We start from the raw sequence: 23,438 nt of genomic DNA, 5'->3' as shown, positions 1-23,438 counted from the left end.
TGGATCGGGAACTGGCGAGGTAGTTCCTCCGCGGTGGAGAGGTACGTCCGGCGCGCGGCAACCCCGCCCACCCCGCCCGGGCCTGCGGAGCCGCGGACGGCACGACCCGGCCTTCCGGGGGTCGGTAGGGCATCCCTCAATGGTCCATTTTTTTTTTTTTTTTTGAGACAATTTTGCTCTTGTTACCCAGGCTGGAGTGCAATGGCGTGATCTCGGCTCACCACAACCTCCGCCTCCTGGGTTCAGGCAATTCTCCTGCCTCAGCCTTCTGAGTAGCTGGGATTACAGGCACGCGCCACCATGCCCAGCTAATTTTTTGTATTTTTAGTAGAGACGGGGTTTCACCATGTTGACCAGGATGGTCTCGATCTCTTGACCTCGTGATCCACCCGCCTCGGCCTCCCAAAGTGCTGAGATTACAGGCGTGAGCCACCGCGCCTGGCCTAATGGTCCATTTTAAAGTAGACTTTGAGCCATCTATTGTATATCTCAAATTTAATTAAGATTCTGTTAAACATAAATGCTGTTGGCTTAGACTTTCTGCCCTTGGTCATGCAAATCTCATGATGAATCCAATCTTCTCATTTTTTTTAACATTAACTAAATCAAATTCCTACAGAAGGCTCTCTGTCCTGGAACAGCCTAATAGACAAATATCGCAAAAATGCTGTATATCTCCACCCTCCTCTAGTTAACTCAATAATACGGAATTTGCTATAATATTTTAAAATAGTAAGTAAACTATTTTATTTTATAATATTTTAAAGCATATCTCTAAAATTATCTCCAGTAGCATACTAATAAACTCCTAATGGTATTTCTATTAAACCTTTAATCAATTAAGAAGGCCTACTTTCATAATTATTTAATATATCCTGGGTAGGTACCTCCTGAGATGTTATTAAATTTTTCATTTACCAGTGACCAAGAAAACAACCAGTGACTTTCAAATCAACTGTGATGTTTCTCCCTAGGAATGTTCATGGGGCAGTGGTAAAGTTAAAGCAATCTCCCTGATATCAGTAGTAATGATGGAGTGACAGACTTCAAATTGTGTCATTTGACTGAGAGAGCCAAGGAAAATTTCATTTACATGATAATAGCTGCTTTGGCTTATTAGTCAAAAAGATGGATGTGGTACAGTGATCTCCACCTATAGTTAGTTAATCATGGGGAATGAAATAAGTGGGTACTCCAGAGACAGAGAGACACAGAGAGAACCAATCTACTCAACAGAGACCTAACTTAAGCCACTATCATTCACAACCTGTTCATCTTCCAATTCTGACAGTCACCAAAATGAAGTCTAGATACCCCTGAGTAAGGTTCTCATTCCAACACCAAAGATATGAACTGAAATCCTTCCAACAAACCTCTGAATATTTTGGTGGCTGATTTATGGCTGACTAAACACTAAAGAAAAGTATACACCCAAACATTTTGTGGACCTTTAGAGATATTTGGATCCTGTTTTAGAACTATCACCAAATCTTAAGAACACAGAATGTTACCCAGGCTGCTCATCAGAATGAAGGACTCCAGAGGGTAAGACAGGGAATGAATGAAGTTTTGATGTGTCTTCATGTCCTAACAGGTGTCATGGAACCTAAACATCCATAGTATTCTTTCCACTTCCTAAGTGTATATGTAATTGTGGTATAAGGATGAAGAAATTGGTAAACATGCACAGTTGATCCATGACATAGAGTTAAGGACTAATAAAGTAATGAAGGACAAATGGAATTTCATGGAGCCCCTTGCTAAAATGTTATATTAAAAGTTATACAGATCACAAGAGGAATAGCAGAGAATTAGTGTCACCAGCAAAGATGAAAAAGAAATGTGATGCTTTCTTCTTACTTATCATATAGTTTAGCCAGTGAAAGGATAGGGCTCTTGAGAGTCAGTTTAGTTTATCAAAATTTTATCAAATGATGAGTGTAGTGGTAGTTATTAAAACAGATATGATTCTTAATAGAACAAAAACATTCAGTGCATGATAATATATTATTCATATATTTATTTGAAAAATTTTCTCCTTTCTGCTGAAGATAGAACAAAATCACTTTGTTTTTACTTTATAACAAAAGAAATAAGTATTTGCCATCCTGCCTCAGCCTATTCTCTATTTTCACAGGTCCAAAAGAAATTGAGGAGCTGTACTCTTTCATTAATTCTGCCTCTTTTTTAAATAAGGAAAAATAAATGCAGGTATTTCCCAAACTCTCCAGCAGACTATTTACTTCAACTGATTTAAGTATATTTTAATAAAATATGTTTCCAGTCCTGAACTAGTTGCTACTAAATGGAAATTAAAGCACTCTAAGAATAAACTTAAGATCTACCAATGGTGATAGAAACTTTTCTGATGTGAGAATTGTCAGGAAGAAAGAAGACAGTGCCTCCCTATGTAGGCAACCGAGAGTATCTACTATACTACGTATACCCCACAAAACTAAAACCATCCAGGATGCAGATTAGAACAAACTCACTAGATACTGGAATCTGAGCAACTGAGATCAAAGGCAAGAGAACACCAAATACAAAGAGAAGTAAGAAATGTGTCATAAGAAATGTAACCTCATGGCCAGTTTCACAAATAAGAACTATAGGTTGGTGCAAATTTACTTCCTTGATAAATGTTTTAATACAACTTTAATATTTAATTAAATTATGTTTTCACCTTCATATTGAAATATATATCTGTTTACATATTTATTTATTTATTATTAATTATGTAGGGATGATGATAGCTTACCATCAGTGCATAGATCACAAACTATGAAAATGGGATTCTCAACTAATTCATACAAGAATGGAAATCGACCAGGGATGTTAGACTAGGAGCTAAACATAGCAACACATAATATTTTGAATCATGTCTCTTAAGGAATAGAATGACAATAATTTTGTAAAGGCATGAATTTTTGCATTATGTTACATGTTGGAAGTTTGATAATTGTATAAATGGAAAGAAAAGAATTTGGACAGCGAAATTGATGAGATGGATTTTAGGATAATGAGTGGACACATGCTCAAAAATGGAACATAAGGATCTTATTCACTGGAATTTAATTTTCCAGCAAAAGAAAAAAGAGCCTTAAATTTATCTAAGTAAATATTTCCAAGAGTAGCATTTGAAAAGTTTGGCTTGCATTTGAAATTTTTTTTGTTTTCTGTTTTCTAGTTTCCTGGAATGTTCAGGAGAAACTCGTCTTCTCCAGCCTTACCATTGTGTATGTGCAGACAGAGCAAAAGAAAATTTATATGACTAAATGTTTATCTTTTGCTTAAGTCCAAAGCTAGTTTATGTGGGTTGTCACAAAAGAAACCTATCTACAAGACACTCAACTGAGGAAGCTGATGCCAATCTTCAGAATGTCAAAAAATTTGAACAGGTGGATGCTTTAAAAGTGATAAAGAGACAAGGGGCCGGGCACTGTGGCTAACGCCTGTAATCCCAGGACTTCGGGAGGCTGAGGTGGGCTGATCACAAAGTCAGGAGATCAAAACCATCCTGGCTAACATGGTGAAACCTCATGTCTACTAAAAATACAAAAAATCATCCAGGCATGGTGATGGGCACCTGTAGTCCCAGCTACTCAGGAGGCTGAGGCAGGAGAATCGCTGAACCCAGGAGGCAGAAGTTGCAGGGAGCTGAGATCATGCCACTGTACTCCAGCCTGGTCAACAGAGCGAAATACGGTCTCAAAAAGAAAAAAGAAAAAAAAAGAAAGAAAGAAGGAGCTATTTCAAAAATCTAGAAGCCATATTTTATAAACCTAAGAACTATGGAAATTAGTATTTGTAAATGGGTTTTGTCGTTGTTTCATCTTTTTTTTTTTTTTTTTTACAAAATTGGGATAATTAGATTAGGAAATGACTTTGAAATGAATTCTTTTTTCATTCATTTTATTTTCAGTTCTGACATATCCCGCTTTTTTTCTTAACCCATCTCTTCCTTTTTCTTCCTCTTCCTCTCCAGCCCTCAACAGTAGTTTGTCCTCACTGAGGTCACTAGGAAAATAGTTTACAATCATTCAGAACTTCTATTGATTTTATCACCTATTCTGGTATTGTGATATTAGGCAAAGTGATGTCTCATCCTCAACTCACAAGAGCAAAAATAACATAGTTCGGTATCAATCCACCACTGAAACATTTTTATAATATTTTATTAGTTCAGCTACTTCAATCAACATAACAATTTAAATCCCATAATACGGAGTTGAGACTATCTGAAGGCAAATGGAGCAAGCTCTGGGTGCTAGTAAACCATGTTTAATTTAGCGACTTTAACATATTTGTAAAGTTTACATCAGTGCTTATCATTTGCAACTATCAGAGTCAGAGAATCTTAGCACCCTGGTAATAGAAAATAGTATTCTACCTCACCAAAGTTCCATATCAGTACATCAAATGTTAATAGAACTAAATGTTAGGTAAACTCCAACATCACATCAAATTTAAAGACAAATTGAAGTATATGATGCTACAGATCAATCAGTATATGTGTATGTACAAAATGTTATAACCAGGAAAAATAAAACAATGCAATACAGGCACTTTCAGGGTTTAAGATGCCTAATACAATCTTCAGTCTTTCAAGATCATATCATTATATTAAAAGCTTTTTCAATGTGGATTTTGTATCAAGTTTTAAAGTCTCCTCTAAATAAAAACTTTTTGATCTATAGGATGCAGAATGTGAACTTCAAACTCTCTTGGATGTAGCAATGTTTCAAAAGCAATCTACACATAATTTAAAAATAAAACACTTTGTTAATGAGAGCCAACAAAATGTTGGGATGACATAGGGTTGTTCTGATGGAATCTTCATGGCACAAGTAACAAGAAAGTTATAAATTGGGCACTACTTTTTATATGAGGTGTATAAACCCAGAAAAAAATTTACCAAGGAAAATCTTTATAGCAATTTAAAAGAAAATAAGAAGTGACTGAGTTTAAGACCTTGGAAAGCAGTTTGTCTTGGGTTTTCCATTTTTTTTCTGGATTTATTTGAATATTTGAGGTGGTTTAGGCAATGCCACTTATGAGGTTATTCCCTGGAATACTGTAATCTGTTATGGCTACAAAGCAGGATATGTAGTCCAACATATTTAAGACTAAAGCAAATGGATCTAGGCTGCATTCCTATGCAGTATTCTCCTGCCTATCCCCAATAGTCCTTAAGTACTCACACTCAGTAGGTGCATCAAAGAATGGCAGTCTAAGGCTAATGGGCATTCAGTAGAAGTAGTAAAACCTAGATCTAAGAGAGGAATCTCCAGACTAATAATAATTTACCCCGAAAATTCATTTCCCAAGTGAGTTGAATTTCTATTTTGCTCTCAAATATTATTTTAATGAAATTAAGCATTAAGAGAAATGGCATACTGACCGGCATTGGGAGAGGGAGATAAACGTAACCTTGATTTGTTACGTCTCGTAGCTTCCTTCTCCTCTCTTAGATAAGAATAATTATCCTCAAATCCGTTCCCCTAATAAAATTTAATCTGCAAATATGCATGCCATTGTACATTCATCAAAGGAGACTTCACCAACTAAACAAAAATAGAAAAAAAATAGACCTAAAGATCCATATGCTAGGTTTTTACGATGTCAACTAGCAGTTGTATTTTATTTCTTAGGTTTAGTTTTTGTCTTTGATGATATTGTCTAGATTTAGGAATTGCAATTGTTTGTTTAAAGTATTGCTTAAATCATTTGCAAAATACTAACTCTGACATGACTTTTTCTGGAACCTGGCTTCCCTTGATACTTATCAAAGCTATGGGGCAGTCTCTTAACTACCCTTTTCTAAACTGACATTTGAAGTTTAGGGCTAATCACATTAAAAAAAATCTCATACCCAAACTAATATACAGATATATATCAACAAACACATACACATGTATACATACATGCACATATGTAATCCAACCATTCATATAGGCTACTGTAAGGTATGCATGCATACATACACACACATATAATTCAACCATTCATATAGACTCCTGTAAAACCTGGTGATATCTGTAACTGAGATTTTCAAACTGACTTCATTTCAGCATAGAACTTTCACTAACTGCATATTTATAACCAATAATTGATATTATCCAGAAGATAGAATGAGCTGAAAACATCATGGAATCATAAGATGACATTTTCATTAGAGCAAAACAGAGATGACTGTCATTCACAGAGCATTAGATAAAATATTTTGATTTAAACCAAATCAAAGCAATTTGCCCATATATCTTCTTCTTTGGCCCCTTTAATTCAACAAAGAGCATTATTTTCCTTAATGCTCTTAATGGAAAAGGTTATTTCTCCATTGTATTTCCTTTTCATCAGATACACATGTTCTCACATCTTTGGCATGTCATCAAAACCAAAACACAATACTAGCATTTATAACAAATATCATTTGCATATCAACCAGTTGGGACACACAGTCTCCAAGTTAATCACCATATAAAGTATTTCCTGTATCTAAACTTCACCTAGGCAAGCAAAGAGAAGTAATAAAATATTATACCTCCCCATTTCACCTAACATATTATTATGTGAAGATGAAGAAAGAAAGTGACAAATACATTACATTTACAGAAACATAACGCATTTTCATAAATGTCCACAACTTTCCAATTTAACATTGCCTTGGGAAAAAGTAATTTATGCATAACATTCATTATGGGAAATTATTCAACTTAAGGAGTTTCTTTCAAAAATAAATAAACTTGGCCAGGCGCGGTGGCTCACGCCTATAATCCCAGCACTTTGGGAGGCCGAGGCGGGTGGATCACGAGGTCAAGAGATCGAGACCATCCTGGTCAACGTGGTGAAACCCCGTCTCTACTAAAAATACAAAGAATTAGCTGGGCCTGGTGGTGCGTGCCTGTAGTCCCAGCTACTCAGGAGGCTGAGGCAGGAGAATTGCCTGAACCCAGGAGGCGGAGGTTGCGGTGAGCCGAGATCATGCTATTGCACTCCAGCCTGGGTAACAAGAGCGAAACTCCGTCTCAAAAAAAATAAATAAAATAAAAATAAAAATAAATAAATAAATAAACTTGGCCGGGTGCAGTGGCTCACGCCTATAATTCCAGTACTTTGGGAGGCCAAGGCGGGTGGATCATCTGAGGTCAGGAGTTCGAGACCAGCCTGGCCAACATGGTGAAGCCCCATCTCTACTAAAATTACAAAAATTAGCCAGGCTTGGTGGCACACACCTGTAATCCCAGCTACTTGGGAGGCTGAGACAGGAAACTCTCTTGAACCTGGGAGGCAGAGGTTGCGGCGAGCCAAGATCGCGCCACTGCACTCCAGCCTGGGTGACAGGGCAAGACTTCATCTCAACAAATAATTAATTAACTTGAACTTTAAATGCCTACATCTAGAAAATCAGGCAGTAAAAAATAATTGATAGAAGAAACAGAAAAACAAATAAAAGCAGATTTAGAGTAAAATTTTTTTCTTCCATAAGACTTTTTTCACGGCATCTTTAACATCCTTATTTCTTAAAGAGTAGATTAAAGGATTCAACATAGGTGTGAACAAAATGTAACATACTGAAGCCACTTTACGAAGCTCAGGGTTGTTTGGAGGCGTGAGATACACAAAAGAGACAGTTCCATAGAGCAAACTTACAACCCCCAGGTGGGAGCTGCAAGTGGAGAAGGCTTTCTTCCTCCCTTCACTGGAGCGGATCTGTAAAACTGTGGACACAATGTACATATAAGATACCACAATAACAACAATTGTGGGCAAAATAATGAGGACAGCCAAACTAAGTGACACCATCTTATTCATGAAGACATTAGAACAGGAGATCTTTTCAATCGGGTTAGAATCACAGTAGAAGTGATCAATGACTCGGGAGGCACAGAAAGACATAGAGAATGTGACACTGATTTGAAGGATGGAACTGACCCAGCCACAGAGGTAGGAACCAGCCACCAATTGGATACAGATACTTCTTGACATGCGAACAGAGTAGAGGAGTGGGTTGCAGATGGCAATGAAGCGGTCATAGGCCATGGCTGCCAGAACAAAGGCCTCTGTTACCATGAAAAGTGCGTAAAGGAACAGCTGTGCCACACAACCTGCAAAGGATATGGTCTTCTTCTGAGATAGGATGTTGACCATGGCTTTGGGTACAATAACAGTAGAGTAGGAGAGATCAATGACGGAAAGATTGCCTAGGAAGAAATACATTGGTGCATTCAGCCGGGGATCAGTCACAATGATGCCAATCATGCTAAGGTTTCCCAGAAGAACCATCCCATAAATAATCAGGAATAGGAGGAAAAGGAGACTCTGGAGCTCTGGACGAACTCTGATGCCTACAAGAATGAAGTCAGTCACTTCTGAATGGTTGTCTCCTCCCTTGTCACCCATGGCAGATTTCTGCTTCAAGGTATAATAGAAAGTCAGCAAATAAATGTTCTACACTTTCTCTACTAAAATAAAAACACTTAACATTAAAGGAAACTTTATAGTTGGCATATGCCTTCATTGTCCCACTGCATTTACACACACGAGCAAATGAAAGATGAGAGATATTTTGACTTGCCTAAGGTAAATACAACTGGCTAACAATGGAGGTTGGACCCAAGGTACAGTATTTTGTATTCAGACTAGTAATAATTTCAACACAATGTAGTTTGATACTTTTTTTTATATCTCTCTACCTTGTTACATGAGATGGTTTATGAGATGTCATTTGTGATTGAGATGTTGATTTCAAAATATTGTCGGCAAATTCCTAACTAAGGGGAATTCTGTATCTGAAAAATCAAATACCTGAAATAAAAATTCAATGGATGAGCTTAATAGTAAATTGGAAATGTTGCAAGAAAAGAGTTATTGACCTTTAAAACAGAAAAACTAATTATTTTATATGCAAAAAAAGAGTGGAAAAAATTTTGCAAATAATGAATAAAATCTCGGAGACCATCAGGGCAATATTAAAAGGTCTAACATACACAGGATCTTTAGAGTCTAAGAACAAGAGGAAAGAGGGAATGAGCATCCCAACAACCAGAAAAATACTTGAAGAAATAATGGCTGAAAGTTTTCAAATTTGGTGAAACACAAAATTCGTAGATTCAAGAATCTCACCCAACCCTGAGTCTAGGTGATCAGATATGAATGCTCACTGTACAAATCTTTCCAATTTTTTTCTGTCAGAAATGTTTCATAATAAAAATGTTTACAAATAATGTAAAAACTCATCAAAACAAAAAAAAAAAAACAAAAACAAAAACAAAAAGACATCTTTAAGTTTTAAAGTATCATGTCATATTCACTTTTCCTTTAAAAACACATTGTTTCAAAGTGGTAATAAAAAAATTAATAAATGAGGGAAAATAAAGCTAAAAGTACATTCCTAAGTAACATGAACTTTCTACCAAAAGAGCTCTTACAACCTCAAGGAAATTATCAGTCAACTGTCTTACTTAGAGATCTTTTATTTACTTATTTTTTTATTTCTTCTAAAAAAAAAGGGATACATGTGCAGAACATGCAGGTTTGTTACATAGGTATACAGGGATCTTTTAAAATGCAACCAGTCTTCAGCTCCTGGAACTAGTTTAATTTTATTTAAGGACAAAAGTAAAATGTAAACAATGTCTTTATGTTTTTTATTCTGTGAAACTTGCTGATCCTGCTTTTATCTACATAAATCTGTCAAGGAGGTCATGTCATCAAACTTTTCTGAACTTGAGAAAAAATAGGTGTAAATTAAGAAAATTATATTTGCTATATAATCTAATATATATATTTTATACAGTATGGACTGTGTAAAATAATATATTAGATTTATATTTTGTAATATAATATATTACACAGTCCATACTGTGTAAAATAATATATTAGATTATACAGAAAATTTTTTGAACTCTTAAGCTGATAGTAAGAGTTCAGTAGTTTAAGAATAAATAATATTAATTTCTTAAATGCACCCAAATTAACCTATTTGAATTTGGGTGACCCATTAAGCAACAAAAACAACTTTGGTTAATTTGAAATATTTCTGGTTTTTATTTTTATGTAAAACAACACACTCACTGTCATATTAAGTTGTCTATCAATTAAAGATGACCAAACCGCATCTTTTGTTCTTTGGTGGCATTTAAGCCAAATGTCATTCATCCTTCCAAGGAGTGGTATGGATAATAAAAACAAACAAATGATCCAGAAACTACCTTTGCCAAAATTGAAATAAGTGCCATGCTAGCAATCGTAATTACAGAAGATGCAGAATTCCTCTTTGACTCTTCATCCTCCCTCAACTCTAAGAGGTTTAAGAGGTTTTTTTTTTAAATTTTCCTGTGTTCTACAAAAGTCCCTCAGATCCCAAAGCCTTCACAACCTTCCTTACATCTTTCATTTGTCACCTCTCTCAACAACTTCATCCAAAAAAGACTAAAATTAATTCAAATACATTCAAATCAACGGAAAAAATGATGAACATAATAATATTAATATTCTCAGTCTCTACTGTCTCACACCAACTGCTCCACCATATATTTGAAATCTATTCAAATAAATGTCTAGTCATTTGGTTTTATTTGGGGAGATAAATTAGACTTACAGCTTAACATACAGGAGAATGACTAAATTTGATTCCTAGAATAGAATGGAGCATTTTAGGCATGAAGCTGAATGGAACAGTTTCAAACCTCAGCCATCATTTGTTGCTTTGGAATGGGAAAAGGAGATCAGTTATAGAGAAGAGTAAGGACTTTAAAGACATGCTAAAATCATTTCACATATATGTCTCCCTTCTGCAATATATCACAAGCTTGTGACAATTAGCTTGATTGTGGTGATCATTTCACAATGTATGGATATTAAAACATCAAGTCTTATGTATATAATTTATATATATATTTATATATATAATTTTTATATCAATGGTATATAAACTCTTAAAAAAGTCACAAGCTTAAGAAGCCTTGTTTTTAATCTTATTTTAAAAAAAGAAAGAAGTGGAGGAGGAGGAAGAGGGAAAGAGCAGGAGAAAGAGAAGAAAAAACCCTTAAATTCTTATACCAAATCAAATGCTACTTTTTGACCCTTTTTGAAAGTGACATATTAGTTTTTTGAGAATTAATGCATTTCATCTGTCTGATTATCAACTAATACATTTAAACATTTTTAAGCATCTATTCTGCATCAAGTATTGCATTTGGCACTAAAAATGAAGACAAAAAAGAATTAAATGCAGTTCCAACTTACAACATGATATGGTACATGAGATGAGATGTTTATTACAAGATGATAACTACCTTTCATTTGTTACTAAATGACCAATAATAAATAAATAAACTCACTGCTAACTTTTCAAAGAACACATTTTTTTAAACGCTAAAGATGATAAAACTTTTAGGTAAGAGGTTCTTGGAGCACAGCAACTTTAGCTCAGGTAGGCTTTTGAGAGCAAGCCTGACTTTAGAATAATTACAGAATTATAATTATAGAATTTGCACACAAATTTATAGGATATCGACCATGAAAAGATTTTTATGCAAAATTGTAGAATATTGACTATGAAGAGATTCATCTCCATTAATAAAGAATGTTAAAGAGCCAATTTTGGTGTGAAATAATTGGAATAGAGATAATGGAGAATTTTTATGATTGTGAGGTTTTCTAAGCAGTGAAACAAGAAAGATTATAGAATACACATCACTAGGACTAGATTTTATATATCAGCTATCATGTTCCCCGTCTGATTTAGCTATGATGTTTCTTCAAGCAATGAGATAGGAATACTGAAGTTTATTCTCATGTTGATAATTTTTAATCTGTGGCATAGAACATTTTGAAACTTGAGAAAAAATATATTTAAGCATATTAAACATGTTCTGGCTGGCTTATATTACTAAAATAAATATGATTTATTGTTTTATAATTATTCTTACCTGAACTTAAATTTTTTGACATGAAACAGTAAAGTTCCAAATTCTTTTTTCTTCCTTCTATAAAAATATTAAAAAATATAAACTATCAATGACCACATCAAAATTAAACATCTCAAATAATATTTAATCTCCAGCAAAATAACCACCCTTATAGGCATGGCATGACCATGTTCTTAGTGGTTTTGCCTGGGTCCATAATTTTCCATTACCTATTATTAAAGTTTGCTCTTTAATTTTGTTTGAAAACCTGTTATAGATGTCTTCCTGCACACAGGATGAAGATGATGGACTGGGAATCTCTGTAGTTTTTTCAGTGAATAATGAGTATTTCCCTACCAAAACTGAATAAATGTTAATTGAATCTATATAATCAAACTGCATGAAAATCTTTTGCTTCCCTGCTGACACATTTCACAGGTCTTAGAATGAAGATGAGAGCAAACGGAAATTTAAGGTGAACAAAACTCCCTGATCCCTGGTGACCTACAAAGATAGCAGCTAGAATTCATAGTAGTCTTAGTTTTTTCCAATCTCATGAAATTATTCAGAGAATTGCAGCATAACATTTTACAGAATTTTGGAGGAAGAAGTTCCTCTGAGAGAAGGCTGAAAAATAAGCCAATTATAACTTCATAACAAGGTTAAACTCTAGAGCCATCCCATGAGGACATACGAGGAGCAAAAACTAAATGTGATTTCTTTACTTTTTGAATACTGTTGGGGTAATCACCAAGTTATATTGGACAAGATTGCTTATTATAACATTTTTTCTTTATATTAAGATAAAGTTTGCTTCTCTATAACTTCCACCCACCTAAATGTCAGAGTCTCTACCCATTATTCTGCTTTCTGAAAGTCCACTGAATACTTCTATCATACTTTCTGACATTCTTTCAAAATTTTAAAAGACAAATACATTAATGCTCCATAGTCTGCATTTCTGGATTCAGCATCATTAATTTGTTAGGATCTTTTAGTAGCGATGGAAAAATTTCTAAATATCCTTTTCAAAAAATCTATTGCCACAATCTGTCATCAGGTTGTATTCAGTCTATCAATTTGAAATATGATACCTAATTACTTGCAATGTATACTTCTTTTTTTTTTTTTTTTCGAGACGGAGTTTCGCTCTTGTTACCCAGGCTGGAGTGCAATGGCACCATCTCGGCTCACCGCAACCTCCGCCTCCTGGGTTCAGGCAATTCTCCTGCCTCAGCCTCCCGAGTAGCTGGGATTACAGGCATGCGCCACCATGCCCAGCTAATTTTTTGTATTTTTAGTAGAGACGGGGTTTCACCATGTTGACCAGGATGGTCTCGATCTCTTGACTTCGTGATCCACCCGCCTCAGCCTCCCAAAGTGCTGGGATTACAGGCGTGAGACACCGCGCCCGGCCGTATACTTCTTTCAAGGCATATGAGAGAGAACATATTTTTTTAAATGTTGTTTCTTACTGATCTTTCAGTCAAAAGAAACCTTTAGTTTTATTTTTGTTTTTGTTTTATTTTGGACTAAGCTTGGTGGTCCCTACTCTGGTTCTGTAGTTTTTCTTGTATTGTCCTTTCTCTAACTACACTTTTTCAGCGTTTTATATCTGACCGTTTTTATCTTTCAGGCTGCTGCATTCATACTACATTCCCATGTCATAGAAACCAATGTAGTATATTTGTGTGCCCTTCATGTTTTGTTAGTGAGGGCTGCATGTTTTTGGACATAAGGAAGTTTTATTTTATTGCTTTCAACTTTTCATTGAAATGATTTTTAAACAAATAATTCAAGGTTGTTTGATAAAGCCTGCTTCCAGGTTAATGAAGATCAATTAATCAGCTTAAGAAATGTACACTTTTTGGACCACTATAAGTCTAGCCTTTTATTCACAAAAACTATGAAACATTTTATTACATAAAAGTACGTTATATGATAATCTTCTGAATGACACTTTCCTTAATCAGAAAAGGGTTTCAATTCACTTTTGCTGATTCTTAACAAAACTAATAATTTGATAAAATCTAAGATATTGTATCACATTATCATATATATTCCAATCATTGTGATATGTATATATAACTACAAACTTAATATATAAAATAAACCTTTATATATTCAACATTTTGTCTATGGATATAATGAATCATCATCTCAGAAACTGTTCACTTGTGTGAGCTATGATAGTTCTAATTCACAAAGCCGAGGATCCAGAAACTCACTTAGAATGTGAACTCTTTACAGTCTGCCTCACGACATGTATCCCCAGCTTTAAGTCCCACCCTCCTTCCTCTCCTGCTTATAGTCACCCTCAGTTTACTACTCTCATTGCAAGAATAGACTGGGGTTTCCTGGCTCCCTGTTGTTACTCATTCATTCACTTATCAACCTGAATTTCGTTCCTACCCTTTTATTTTCACTTCTATACTAAAATAACTTATTAACAGCATCCGCAAAACCTCTAAACACTTGGTGTATTCATTTACCATCATAACTTAAAATATTGCCTTTAACATGAATTTAGTATGTATCGTTTAAAACCAGATGCCCATTTGGAAGTCCTATTAGCATATCAAACAACTTATGCCAACCCCTCTCTCAATCCTGGCTTGGTGGCATAGCTACAAATACGAAAGACAGGAGGGAATACAAAGGATTAGTATATGAAGTTAGTTTAATAAATATTTAAGCCACAAGTACATAGATAATACAGACCAGATATCAAGGTGGATGTTATATAATAATGTAAAATCCACAGAGAAGGTGGGTAAACACCTATTTTAAAGTTTATAACATATCACATGCAGAGAGCTCTGCAATGGAAGAGTGGGTGCAAGATTTAGTTCAGTCTTTCTTTGCATGGGAATTCTCTCCCATCTCTCTAACCTTTCATAATTGAAGTGGAGAAAGGAAGAAAGAGGATAGGAAAATTCTGTTTTAAAAGATACTGTTATTATGATCTACCACCATGGTTCTCTTGCTAGGAAAATCTTGAAAATTGACCATTTTACAAATGAGTTTTTGTAGGTTCTTCAAAAACTCTCTCCAATTCTTGAGTCTCTCTCCCCAGTGGTTCCCTTGGTGAGAATAACTACTCAGAATTTCTACTCGTTATTTATTTTTGCCTCAGCATTTAGAAACCCTGCAGTATCACCAATTTCCCTCCACTGACATCTAGCATGTGCCAGAACTAACTTTGGAATAGAATTTTCTGATAAATTTTCTAATAAAAATCCTGAAACACTAGTTATATCTAATATTTATATGCTCTGTGTGCAGCACATGAAATCAAGAATCTCAACTCAATTTAATTGCATTTTTAAAATAAGAAAGATAGCTAATTTCAGAAACTATCTTAGAAATTGATGATTATTGAATAAATAATGAAATTGAGGCAGAAATCAAGATGTTCTTTGAAACCAATGAGAACAAAGAGACAATGTATCAGACTACCTGGGACGCAACTAGAGCAGTGTTAAGAGGGAAATTTGTAGCACTGAATGCCCACATCAGAAAGCTAGAAAGATCTCAAATTGACCCCCTAACATCACAACTAAAAGAACTAGAGAAACAAGAGCACACACATCTACAACCATCTGATCTTCAACAAACCTGACAAAAACAATGGAGAATGGATTTCTTATTTAATAAATGGTGCCGGGAAAACTGGCTAACCGTATGCAGAAAATTGAAACTGGACCCCTTCCTTATACCTTATACAAAAATTAAATCAAGATGAATTAAAGACTTAAATGTAAAACCCAAAACGATAAAAACTCTAGAAGAAAACCTAAGCAATATCATTTAGGACATAGGCACGGGCGACGATTTCATGATGAAATTGCCAAAAGCAATTGCAACAAAAGCAAAAATTGACAGATGGGATCCAATTAAACTAAGGAGCTTCTGCACAGCAAAAGAAACTATCATCAGAGCAACGAGGCAACCTATATAGTGGGAGAAAAATTTTGCACCTATCCATCTGACAAAAGTCCAATATCCAGAATCCACAAAGAACTTACAAATATTTACATTAAAAAACAAACAGCCCTATTAAATGTGGGCAAAGGACATGAACAGACACTTCTCAAAAGAAGACATTCATGTGGCCAACAAACATGAAAAACAAAACAAAACTCAACATCACTGATCATTAGAGAAATGCAAATCAAAACCACAATGAGATACGAAGATCTCACTCCAGTCAGAATGGCAATTATAAAATGTCAAGAAACAGAAGATGCTGGCAAGGTTGCAAAGAAATAGAACACTTTTACACTGTTGGTGGGAATGTAAAATAGTTCAACCATTGGGGAAGACGGCGTGGTGATACCTCAAAGATCTAGAACCAGAAATGCCATTTGAATTAGTAATCCCATTACTGCGTACATACTAAAAATATATAAATCATCCTACGACAAAGATATATGCATGCATATGTTCATTGCAGCACTACTCACAATAGCAAAGACATGGGATCAACCCAAATGCCGGATAAAGAAAATGTGGTACATATACACCATGGGATATTATGCAGCCATAAAAAAGAACAAGATCATGTTCTTTGCAGGGACATGGATGGAGCTGGAAGCCATTATCCTCAGCAAACTAATGCAGGAACAGAAAACCAAATAATGCATGTTCTCACAAGTAGGACCTGAGCAATGAAAATACATGGGCACAAGGAGGGAAACAACACACACTGGGGCCTGTCAGGGAGTGGGGTGGGGGAAGGGAGAGCATTAGAAAAAATAGCTAATGATTCGGGGCTTAATATCTACGTGATGGGTTGATAGGTGCAGGAAACCACCATAGCACATGTTTACCTGCATATCCTGCACATGTATCCCAGAACTTAAAATAAAAATAAAAATTAAAAAAATAAACTGATTATTCTTTTTTTAATTATGAAGAATAAATCATCTTATTCTGAATCTAAGGCCTGTTATTCATGTTAAATATGTCCTTTAGAAGTGAACAAAATTAAACAATTAAACAATTTTGTCAATAGAGATTGTCCAGGAACTTCTTCAGTTTTAGAAGTTGGGGAAGATGAGTTAGCATCAAAAAAGTCACTGGTTGATGATTTATAGACAATATCAAGTAGTCCATAAATCATTTGGGGGGTTTGAATTGGAACTCTACATATAGACAAAAAAAAAAACACATGTCTCCCAGTCTCCCAGTCGCTAGTGCTCTTAGAACTTCTCTCTTTCATCTTCTGATAATTGCAACTACAACACAAAAACTTTTCATTTTCAGTCCTACCCAACAAACCCAGAATCTCCCCACTGGGATTTATTATATTCCTACTGTTTCTAGGCAGAAAATAGTTTGTATTAAGATGTAAATTTAATGAATTTCTGAGCAACTTTTTTCTGCTCCATTTGGCATGGTGCCTTGCAGACTTGGTCCAGGTGCTTCCCAATCATCATTATAAAAGTGGAAACAGCCAAAGACCAGCTCATCAAATGCTTTCTGTTAGACTTTTCAGCCTGCCAGTAACTTTGTCATGTTGTTTTCTTTTTATCAAAGCAATTGGGAAGAAAATAGAATTACATGATCTTTAGATGAATAGATTTTTATTTAAAACTTAGGAAGTCCCTCACCATCTCATTATTTTCACCCCTAGTTCAAACATGGATGGAATCATGCTTAAGAACAGCTGTGCTGATCGAGAGTTTATGAGAATTATACATAAAACATATATATGTGAACAATTTCAAACAGAAGGGGAACACGGAAGGCTAAAGATGACACGTAAGGAGAAAAATACAGCAACATGTTATAGAAAAATGTAGCAATATCTACAATACGGAGAGATTCGGAACACCCTTCAGAAATAAAGAGTAGATGATCTTAAAAGAAATAGGAATGATACTGCCATCTGATTTCTTAAAGGCTGCGCTGAAAGAATTGCCAAGAACTTAGAACCTAAAATTTTATAACGTAAATATAAGTGTATCATAATAATATTCTGAGATACACAAAGCCTAAGAAACTTCACCACAATAAATACAACTTTTGAGGATTCCTGGAAGAAGCATAAAGCAATAGAATAGCATAATGAATAAGTTTAAAATCCAGCTCTTCCATTTGATAGCTCTGTCATTGATGACCTCAAGTAAGACATTTAACCTCCTTAAACTTCAGTTTCTTCATCTTTAAAGCAGAAATGATGATAGTACATATCCCAGAGGACAATGATGATTAAATAGCTTAATGCATCCAGGCACGGTGGCTCAAATCCCAGAACTTTGGGAGGCTCAGGTGGGTGGATCACCTGAGGTCAGGAGTTTGAGACCAGCCTGACCAATATAGTGAAGCCCCATCTCTACTAAATATACCAAAATCAGCCGGGCGTGGTGGCGTGCTCTTGTATTGTAGTCCCAGCTACTCGGGAGGCTGAGACAAGAGAATTGTTTGAACCCAGGAGGCAGAAGTTGCAGTGAGCTGAGATGGTGCCACTGTACTCCGGCCTGGGCGACAGAACAAGACTCTATCTCAAAATAAATAAATAAATAAAAATACATAAATAGATTAAGGTATTTCATACAGTTATAAGACTGCAGTAACAACAGGAAGCATTCTATTAACGTCGTCAGTTAAAAGCTTTCGACATCATACTCAATGGTGAAAAGAAGATAAAGGCATACATACTGGTCAAGAAGAAGTTTAAATTTCCTTATTCAAAATTGCATAATTTTGCGACACAGAGATTCCTAAGTAGCTAGCCCCCTTCCCACCCTGCAAACGCTGCTAAAACTTAAAGACGAATTTAACAAAATCTTGGGATACAAAATTAACATATGAAAATCAATTTATTACTACATACTAACAACAGGAAATTGTAAAAGTAAATCAAATTTAATTTTAAAAGTACCATTTATAATATCAAAACAATTAGGTATAAATTTTATCAAGAATCTTTAATATTTCATTTAAAACCACAAAATATTGCCATTAAAAAATCTAAGTAAATGAAGACACCTTAAGGATTCTAAATGTCAAGTGAATGTCGTCTGTGTTCCTTTGGGCGAACATATTGTATGAAAATAAATCAGAAATTTTCCCGGTAAACTAGTGCATGCAGATAACCCAATCTACCACAAGGTGGCAGCACATCCCCATGCTAGCACCATCAATACTTGGCCTACTCATAAAAAGTCATGCTGGGCTTCTGAGCCGATGTTCCTATTAAATCCTAAGTATTCTATCTAGAAAGAACTTCAGGATCGATTGAGCCCACATTTTCCTTCAGAGTCCAAAGAGGAAACTGAAATTCTGAAAATTTGGGCAACTTATCCAAGATCAAAAATAGTTCATGACACAACTGGGATTAGAACTTAATCTTTCAGTTTCCAGGGCAGACTCCCTTATGGTATTATAAACATTCACTGTGGCCTTTCTCTGTCCCAGATCTTCTATGGACTGTTACTTCTAAAAGAAATGATACTATGGAATAACAAAATATGTAAACTAAGCAGTGAGCAAAATTTTTGCTTAGATCCTTGTGATAGAGGCAGGAGGCAGAGAAATTCTAGGCAGATAGGCGAGTCCCCAGTGAAACCCCACCTTCGTGCCAAAGTGGCCTGAAACCTGCAGCTCAAAGCGAGAAAACCTTTATTCCTGTTTGCCTGCTCTCTCCTGGTTGGCTCTTTCTGACTAATGTCTTTTTACCAGTCGAACATTGCCTTTCCCAAAACTACCTAAGGTCTAACCCACCCCCATCCTGTGCCTACAAAGCCTCCAAACTCAGTTAGTAGAGAATAGAGGCAGATTGGCTTCACTGAGGCGGCTTGACTTCGGGGAATAGCTGGCTGGACTTCGTGAAAGAGCTGGCCTGACTCTGGGGGAAAGACTACCTGCGTGTCCCATCCCCTCTCCAGCTCCCCTCTCCACTGAGAACCATTTCCATCACTTAATAAAATTCTCCATCTTCACCTTCAAGGCCAACCTCATTCTTCTTGGACACTGGACAAGTTCAGAACTCACTGAGTGCAGGTACCCAAAAAAGGCTGCCACACTGGCCCTTTGCCCTTGCCAACAGAGGGAAGCCACCCCACACGATGAGGCAAGGGGTCAACTGAGCTGATAATACACTACTGTCTGCAGATGACGGAGCTGCAAGAGCACTGTACCACACCCTCTGGGGTTTCGGGGTGACAGGCACCCCCACCTGGGCACCACCGCAGGCCCCGCACTGAGCTTACTCCTGCCAGTGCACAGAGCAGCTGGCCGGATCCCACTCACTTACTCACATGTTCCCTCTCGCAAGGAGTCGAGTGTGGCAGACCAAGTAAACAGGGCACCCCTGCCATGAGTCTGGCAAAGGGGCTGAGAAAAATCCTGCATCACTCCAAACCTTTTTCTAGTTCTAGCTCTCCCTGACTAACACTCTCCTTTCAGTATCTTCCCATTTCCTAACCCCTTCCCCACAACAAAGTAGGAGACATTCTGGTATCAAGAGCCTTATTCGTATTTTGACTGAATTCTATTCGTTTACTTGAATGATAAAAGAAATGGCTGTCTCTCATGTTAAAGTAATATTGGGCTATACAAGTAGATAAACCTTTTGCTTGACGCTACAATCAGATTTTCGTTAAAGCTGAACCCATTCAGGTAACTACACCTTCTGGTTTTCCTGGGCCTGAGAGGTTTCTCAGTTCTAACACAGGGAAAGTCCTGAGGTCGGCAACCAGGATGGTTGGTCACCCTAGCTCATTTATGTGAAACGGGTTTGTGGTGTGATGTCCAATATGATCAACCAGACAAAACAGAATGCATCTGACCATCCCTTTTTGTATCTCTTGCCATCTCTCACTTCAGTTCAGCCAGCATATACAGGACCATTAAATGTAAGGCCCTGCTATGGTTTAAATGTTTCTGTCTACTCCAAACTCACGTGTTGGAAACTTAATCATCAACGCAACAGTGTTGGGAGGTGGGGCCAGATGGGAGACGTTTAGGTCATGAGGACTCAGTCCTAATGAATGAATTAATGCTGCAATGAAAAGGGCTTTGGAAGTGGTTCACCTTCTGCTCTTCTGCCATGTGAAGAACGGTGTTCCTTCCCTCTGCAGGATGCAGCATTCAAGGCACCATCTTGGAAGCAGATCCCAAACCTGCCAGTGTCTTGATCTTGGACATCCCAGTCTCCAGAACTGTAAGAAATAAATTTCTGTTCTTAATAAATGTCCCCAGAATGCACTGTAATGTGTTTTGTTACAGCAACAAAAAACTAACCAAGACGCACACTGTGCTAGGCCATAAGAATTTATGGATGAAATAGAGTGTCTCTACTCTGAGAAGGGTACCAAATTTTTGCACAAATATGATTCCTGAACAAAATTGTTACTAAATCTGCTTTAGGAAAATTCTCATACCAACCTGGTTTATTTTATAAATACAGTAAATCAAATATGTATACACCATTTTTGTGCCTACTTTTAACAAAATATAGTCATTTTTTAAAAAACTGTAGCTAGCTTGTGATAATAGCTAAATACTGCCAGCTTCTTACCAGTTTTCTGGAATTCTGCGCTCTGTCTGATTCTAGTAACTCTTTGAGGGAAAATCTGTTATTGTCCTCGGGCTTCAAACCAGTAAATTGAAGACTAAATAAAAAAGTACAGTTAATCAAGCATAACATTATGCAATTAACAGTGGGAAAAATAGGATTCAAGCCCAAATCTGTTGACTCGAAGGCCTATGCCCTCACCCACCTTGATGTACCACTTCTCATCTAGAGGGGATCTTGTTCTGTCGAGAACTTTCTGCATAAATGAAAATGTCTTATATCTGCTCTTTTCATATAGAGTAGTCCCTAGCCACATACGACCATTATACGTTTGGAATATTGACTTATGTGACTGAGGCACTGAATTTTTAACTTTATTTCATTTTAATTAATTTAAATAGTCACCTATGGCTAATGGCTACTGTATTCAACAGCACAGACCTAGGTTTGTATTATGTCTTGTGAATATAACAGAGTAGATCAATGTAGTATAACGTAAAATGAATAGACATTAGAACCAGTCTGTTCCGGCTGCAGTTCGTACCCACACCACTCAACCACTGTGTGAATTAGAGTAACATTTTTTTCTTTAAATCTCTGTGAGACTCAGTTGCCTCATCTGTGAGAATAATTATAATTATACTAGATAGTTACTGTAAGTTTTAAAGAGATGTACACAGTGTTTGGCACTAATAATCAATAAACATGTTTCATTTGCCCCTTAAAGATCTAAAATGGTTGAGAAGGAAATTGCATGAGGTTCATTTCTCCAATATTTCTTCCAGTATTTGGCAATCTAAGTCAGAAAATTCTTCCGCATTTCTCATCATGATATAACTTTGTTTCTTTCATTACATTCTCTCTCTAGAATTGTTGTTGGGATTAAAGTCAGAATGATACACGTAAAATAACCCACAGTTATCTCAGCCACCGGCACATAGTTATGCTCAGTAAGTATTTTCCCCCTCCACTCCTTCAGCTCAGACTCAGAAAAATTTGTTTTTGAAAAAAACTTCACAGACATCCTTGATGGGAGGCTGGGGGCACTTACTTCCACTTCTTCAAAGTCAAAGGATAACTGAATTCTCACTTTTGGCCCAGGCATGTGCAAGAAACAGGCGCTGTACCATCATTTCCTAAGTGAATCTATATTAGAATGGTTGAAAACAGTGTCATCTAATGAACAGTGCCTGGAAGTTCGTAAGAAGAAGCCAGGCATTAATTTTATTTTGGTGCTGACTGGATCTGTGGTAAGTCATTTTCTCATTCGGTACCTCAGATTTCCCAGCTAGGAAGTGGGTAGAACCACCTCAGATCTCCCTCAGAATTCTGTTAGGATGAAGATTCTTAATAATATGAAACTTCTCAGTAGTATAAGTTACATTTTCATGTTAACAGTATCTCTTGACCATCTACCATATAATACTATGCATTATATAAATAACATTTTTAAACACTTTTATGAACCTTAAAGCATTGATCATTAGGTAAAACAGAAAAAAATGTCATCTTCATGTTAACAATTTGGAAATGGATTTTCAGCAAATTGACTTGTCCAAGCCATACTCAAGTCCAATATCTTGGACCACATGGCCGCTAACTTGATCATACTCTTGCAGAGAAAGAGGCTAAAACTTGATCCATGGTGTATTTAAAGAAATTCAGAGGCCGGGCACAGTGGCTCCCAGCACTTTGGGAGGTTGAAACAGGAGGATCATTTGAAGTCAAGAGTTCAAGACCAGCCTGGCCAACATGGTGAAACCCCATCTCTAGTAAAAATATAAAAATTAGCCAGGCGTGGTGGTACACGCCTGTAATCACAGCTACTTGGGAGGCTGAGGCAGGAGAATTACTTGAACCCAGGAAGTGGAGGTTGCAGTGAGCAGAGATCACGCCACTGCACTCCAGCTTGGGGGACAGAGAGAGATTCGGTCTAAAAAATAAAAATATAATAAAATAAGGAAATTGGTAGATTTAGCCTCTCGTGAAAGTGAGATGAT

At 36.3% G+C, this 23,438-nt stretch overlaps 1 protein-coding gene across 1 annotated transcript; it reads right to left on the bottom strand.

Annotated features, from left to right (window-relative positions):
- Positions 1-7,458: 7,458 nt before the first annotated feature.
- Positions 7,459-8,400, bottom strand: LOC105716015 (olfactory receptor 9K2). The gene has a single exon (XM_012450550.3). It carries the CDS (start codon positions 8,398-8,400, stop codon positions 7,459-7,461), a length of 942 nt encoding a protein of 313 aa, XP_012305973.3.
- Positions 8,401-23,438: the final 15,038 nt, after the last annotated feature.

Source organism: Aotus nancymaae, unplaced genomic scaffold (genome assembly GCF_030222135.1).
Source record: "Aotus nancymaae isolate 86718 unplaced genomic scaffold, 86718_ANA_hifiasm-v0.15.2.pri h1tg000016l, whole genome shotgun sequence".
In the NCBI taxonomy this organism is placed as follows: domain Eukaryota; kingdom Metazoa; phylum Chordata; class Mammalia; order Primates; family Aotidae; genus Aotus; species Aotus nancymaae.
This window is presented reverse-complemented; position numbering and strand designations above follow the sequence as displayed.

Excerpts from the sequence above, each read along its gene's own strand:
- LOC105716015 (XM_012450550.3), bottom strand. The coding sequence starts at position 8,400 with ATGGGTGACAAGGGAGGAGACAACCATTCAGAAGTGACTGACTTCATT.